This window comes from Cyprinodon variegatus, unplaced genomic scaffold (genome assembly GCF_000732505.1).
Source record: "Cyprinodon variegatus isolate N-32 unplaced genomic scaffold, C_variegatus-1.0 Scaffold606, whole genome shotgun sequence".
Classification (NCBI taxonomy): Eukaryota; Metazoa; Chordata; class Actinopteri; order Cyprinodontiformes; family Cyprinodontidae; genus Cyprinodon; species Cyprinodon variegatus.
The window spans coordinates 481,495-487,427 of record NW_015151059.1 but is presented as its reverse complement, the minus strand read 5'-3'; the positions used below and the strand labels follow the sequence as shown (position 1 = coordinate 487,427).

Sequence of the window (5,933 nt, the reverse complement as noted above, 5' to 3'; positions counted from 1 at the left end):
ATCCAGTTAGTCACAGTCAGAGAAACAGGACTACACTGGAAAACAGGCCAAGCTCCAACATCTAGAAACAAAGGTGTTGATGGCAGAAAAATGGTGAATGAAACATTTACTCCTAAAAAAAAAAACAATATTAAGAACATAAACAGACATTTTATCCTCCCACATTGACAATATCCCAATCCCTGCTCTTTCCTCTCCGGACCACCTTGTCACCCACTACAACTCTGGAATTTCCAATATTCTCAATTCCCTTGCCCCTCTCAAAACCCGGTCTGTGTCCTTTTCCCGCTCTGCCCCTTGGTTTACTCCTGAGCTCCACCTCATGAAGGCCAAAGGTCGGCAACTGGAACGCCTCCACAAAAAAAAACTGGTCTCTCCATACACAAAGAAATGCATAAAACTCATCTTCTTCAATATTCAAACTTAATAGCCATAACTAAATCAAACTACTATTCTGACCTTATCTGCTCCAATGATGGAAATTCTAAGTCTCTCTTTTCTATTATGCACAAGATCTTTGACCCCCCTGATACCCTGCCTTCTTACACGTATTCTAGTCAGACCTGTAATTCTTTGTTAACCTTCTTTAATGAAAAAATCTGCTCCATTCACCAGTAATTGCATATGACCGCCTTGCCTCCCACTTCCCCTCCGCCCCTCCCCCGTAGCCAGTCATTCTCCTCCTTCCTACTGGAATTTCTGACCTTATTCGAAAATCCAAGTCCTCTACCTGTTCTCTTGACCCCCTCCCCACAGTTCTGGTCTTACCTCCCTCCTCCCCTTCATTACTTCCATTATTCATTCCTAACTCTCCTCTGGTATTGTTCCTTCACTTTTCAAAACTGCATCTGTCTCCCCGATTCTGAAAAAACCTGGTTCTGATCCCGCTAACTTTAATAATCTTCGTCCCATTTCTAATCTTCCCTTTATCTCTAAAATACTTGAAAAAATTGTGTCTGCTCAACTCCACACGTTTCTTACCCTCAACAGCCTTTATGAGCCTTTCCAGTCTGGTTTTTGCCCCTGTCATAGTACTGAAACTGCCCTAATAGAAATCACAAACGATCTCCTTGTAGCTGCTGACTCTGGACTCCTCTCCATCGTCATCCTTCTCGATCTCAGTGCAGCCTTTGATACCATTTCTCTCCCCATTCTCCTCAATAGATTATCCTCTTGGCATCTCTCACATCCCTCTTGACTGGTTCCGCTCATATCTTTCCGACTGCACTCAGTTTATTCAGCTCAAATCCTTCACATCGCACCCTTCCCCTGTCACTTCTGGTGTTCCTCAAGGCTCAGTTCTTGGCCCCCTCCTCTTCATCACCTACCTCCTTCCCCTTGGCCACTTCCTCACTCCCCACCCTTGTCCCTTACTAACTGCCTACTTGAAATTAAAGGCTGGTTCACCTCAAACTTCCTTAAACCTAACAGTGATAAAACTGAACTCCTCCTCGTTGCCACTAAATCCAGCCTATCCAAAATCAAAAGTTTCTCACTACCATTGACAACTCCTTGGTCTCCCCCTCCCCTCAGGTCAAGAGTCTGGGTGTCATCCTCGACTCCTCCCTCTCCTTTCAGTCATTACCAGGTCTGCATACTCCGACCTTGGCATCATTAACCGCCTCCGTTCCTCCCTCACCACTCATACTGCCTCTGTCCTTATCCACAGCCTCATCACCTCCCATATTGATTATTGTAATTCTCTTCTTTTCTGCCTCCCTCATAAATCTCTCCATAAACTTCAACTTCTTCGGAACTCTGCTGCTCGTGTCATCCCAAGAACCCCCTCCTTCCATCATATTTGCCCTGTCCTTCACCAACTCCATTGGCTCCCAGTTCAATTCAGAATTCAATTTAAAATCCTTCTCTATACTTTCAAAGCCATCCATAACCTTGCTCCTCCATATCTGTCAGACCTCCTTCACATTGGCACCTCCTCCAGCTCTGGAACTCCCTTCCTACCGACCTCCGCAGTATTTACTCTCTCCCCTTATTCAAAGCCAGACTCCAAACCCATCTGTTCCAGCTCGCTTATTTGTGAATTGTGGTGAAACTGAAATATTTTCAACAAGTTTAGCACAATTATTGTGGAATTTGTAATTTTACCTTATTTAAAACATAATATCCATAGGCACCCCAGTAATTTATATATATATATAAAACAGACTTGTTACATTTACTACATTAACCTTTTTTCTTTCTTTCAGCTAAGCCTCCTGTGTTTGGCCCCTCCAAGCAACTGGACATTGAGCTTGAGATGGTGATTATTTATTATATCACATTATTTATTTTATGAAATTAGTCTCATTTTACTGGATGAACAACCAACCTGTTACGTGAATGTTAAGGAAATATCCTTTTACATTATCAATCAGGTGGCTGCTCAGTGGAGCAGTGGGTTGCACTGCTGCTGTGCAGCAAGAAAGTTCTTGGTTTGATTCCCGAGGTCTTTCTGGAGTTTGCATGTTCTCCCTGTTCATGCGTGGGTTCTCTCCGGGTACTCTAGCTTCCTCCCACAGTCCAAAAACATGACTGTTAGGTTAACTGGCTTCTCTAGATTCAATTTAGGCGTGAGTGTGAATGGTTGTTTGTCTCTGTGTTGCCCTGCGAAGGACTGGAGACCTGGAGACAGACACCAACACCCCTCACCCACCCCTCTTGGGATGAGCGTGATGGAAAATGGATGGATGGATAAATAATCATTGTGTTTGACATGTGAATGTTCATCAATGTTATTTATCTTTCTTTCTATAACAGGCTTTCTTTGTTGGAGGAGGCAATCAGCTCGGGGAGCCCATTCCAATCAGCAAGGCCCATGAACACATCTTTGGGATGGTGCTCATGAATGACTGGAGTGGTAAGAAGTGTTTTATCAATGTAAGACTTAAACAGAGTAAACATTGTTCTTTGACAATAAATGGCTTCACACAACCGCAAATAATTAGTTTAAATTGTTCTTATTTCATTCATATTCTCTAAAAAATGGTCAAGAAATTAAAACTTCCACCCAGGTTTGTAAACTTATGAGCACAACTGTATGTCCAGAAGAGAAAGACGGGATGGAGTTTAACATGACATTGTTTACAACAGCTAATCAAAGCTTAACAGAGCTCTAAGACAGACGTAGCTATGAGGATGAAACACAGAACAATAGAGAATGACGCAGTGTAGTTTTTATGTTTTCCAGTAGCTTAAGCTAGCTCAGAAAGCTAATTTTCAGTATTAATAGGAATGTTTCAATCCCCTATTGTAATGACTCTGTCTGTATGTAGCACTAAATTTGATAACGAGTAAAAGAACTAATCTAAAAGCTGAGAGTGAGACTCTGGTGGTCAACAAACAAGCTGTGGCAGGGCACTGCAATTAAATGTCCTTGGACTAATCAAAAAATGGACTGAAATATGGCTGCCACACCTCCTTGCAAAAAAACTAAATCCTCTTTTTAAATTTCCAAAATGCCTTTTTGGAATGGAATTGTTTTTTTAACTAACACTCTACTGTTGCAGCCTTGTAGGACAAAACAAATTAAACTGATGATCTTATTAATCTATGATCAATCTGAAATAAATCTAAATTACATGGAGGTTCCTGGATGGGACAAGGGGTTCCTGGAATTGAACCAGAAATCTTGGCGGGGGCAGGACTGTTAAATGAAAGTGTTGCTTTAGTTGGCTCTAGTGTGGACTTGGTCCGTCTCTGGATATGGTCATTGCTGGGATCTGGACGGGGGTCATTCAGGTTTGGGTAGAGCTCTGCCCTTGTCAGACCTGGTTGCTGTAGTGTTCTACCTCCTGGTTCCTGGGGCTGGTCGCCTGTTGCCCCCCGGGGCATTTGCACCTGCATCTAGGAGTATAGAGCAGAAGCAGGAGTGTTTGTATGCCAATGACTCTTGTGTGTCTTAATGTTGGCTTTGAGGTGACATAGGATGCAGTAGTTTGTCCTGCAACAGGAGGAATGCAAGTTTGAACCCCAGCTCTTTCAGTCTCAGTGATGTCTCCTTGGTTGAGACACTTCACCCGCGCTGCGTGTTGATGTTTGTCAGAGGGCCCACTGATTCCAGTCTAAAGCAGTCTCACTTCTGCCTTTATGCCCCGGGGCAGCTGTGCCTACAGTGTAGCTTGTTGACACCAGTGTGTCAATAGCTGTGTAGTCCCCATGACTCGAAGACTTCTTGCCTGAAGACATGTCAGGCAAACAGATCAGAACCAGAACAGGCAGGCTCAGAGTCCAAAGGCAGAACGGGTCAGGATCAGGCAATCAGAAACACTAATACTCACTAGAAGGCTCACCAAAGGCTAGAATATTCTGGCACTGATTACTGGAGACATGCATGTTAAACAGAAACTGGAGCTGTTGGATCAGATGAGTGGTGATAAGGAACTGGGCGGAGATGGGCAGGAGAATGGAATAAAAAAATTAAGTCAGTCATCAGCCCCATAATGATATTTCACTTTTTTAAATAATGCAAAACGCATAACACACTGTTAGAGGTTAAAACAGTGATGGTGTGTAGATTTTAGTTTCATTGTCATTATCATCATTCAGAAAAAAGATGGAACTTTATATGTGGGGTTTTATTTTATACAAAATCAAGCATGTATGTCTTAAAACAGCTATCATTTTATTTCAACCATCAGAGGGTAAGAAGAAAATGTTCATAATGAATAGATCTATGAAGAAATATCTCCTGACATCATCAGTATTTTAGAGGGAAAAATGCTCCAAAAATGTGTTGTACTGTTTGCAAAGATCAGGAGATGATGATCAGGAAGAGTTTATTCCTCTGCCTATCAATAAAGTCCTATGAATGTGCTTTTTCTATTTTGCAGCTAGAGATATCCAGGCTTGGGAGTATGTTCCTCTTGGACCTTTCTTAGGGAAGAATTTTGGAACAACCATCTCACCCTGGGTTGTTCCAATGGAAGCACCGTTGCCTTTTGCAGAGCCTAATCCCATACAGGTCAGTGAAAGTGTTGCAACTTATTGAAAACATTCATATCCCGATCTTCTAGAGTCCTTGAGTTCCACTGTTCTGCAGTTGTTGATGGCGTACCTGCTCTAACACACCTGAAACAAAGGAATGATTGATGTCCAGGTCTCTACTTAACAGGCTGACATGCCAGGAGTTTATTTAACCTTTAGATTCAGGTGTGTTGGAGCAGAGATGCATCAAAAGAAGGCTCTTATTCTAAAGGTTATGCTCAAACATCTTTGACTGCATGAATGATTTGTAAAGATTTAATTGAAGTAAACATTCGGTTCTGACTACAATCATAAAAAAAAGTTTTTCAACAAATCAGAATGATATTTATAACGCATCGGGGACATGTTTAACCAATGAATTCAACATTTATGGACACCTCATTAATCATAGTAATTTATACAAGCTATATTACTGTTTGATTATCTCATGTTTTCTATGTTTTGTTTTGTTTTACAGGATCCTGAACCTCTCCCATATCTTCGACATGATGATGCCTACACCTTCAATATTAACCTGTTTGTGTCACTAAAGGGTACCATACACACCCAATTATACACATCCTATCTGTCTGTCTGTCTGTCTGTCTGTCAAAAATGTCCAAATTCTGCTTAATAAACTGCAAAAGTTTAGAACAGACTGTTCAGCAGCTAATCTGCTCTTCCTGCTTTCTTGATGTTTTAAACACAGGTCTCCTTAAAGAGGAACACCGTTTTTTGTTTTTTCCTATTGGTCCCTTGATTTTCCGTTATTCCATCATGTTCTACTCCCCCATATGAGTTTAGTGTCATTTGGAGCCGTTCTGAAGATATTCCGTTAGGTTATATCCAAGTAACGTCTTCCTATGGGCAACGACTTGAAGGCACAAACTAAACTGATCATCATTTATTCTTTATGGTACGCTGGAGTCACAGCCAAACAGGAACAGACCAGATGAAGCTACTATGAGAAA

At 41.7% G+C, this 5,933-nt stretch overlaps 1 protein-coding gene across 1 annotated transcript in view; it reads left to right on the top strand.

Moving 5' to 3' along the window:
• Positions 1-5,933, top strand: part of fah (fumarylacetoacetate hydrolase (fumarylacetoacetase)) — an 18,129-nt gene that overhangs the window by 4,996 nt on the left and 7,200 nt on the right. Inside the window, exons 3-7 of the mRNA XM_015392786.1 lie at positions 1,534-1,588; positions 2,208-2,260; positions 2,758-2,857; positions 4,830-4,960; positions 5,441-5,516. Coding sequence (XP_015248272.1) covers positions 1,534-1,588; positions 2,208-2,260; positions 2,758-2,857; positions 4,830-4,960; positions 5,441-5,516 — 415 coding nt within the window. The remainder of the gene's footprint in view (positions 1-1,533; positions 1,589-2,207; positions 2,261-2,757; positions 2,858-4,829; positions 4,961-5,440; positions 5,517-5,933) is intronic.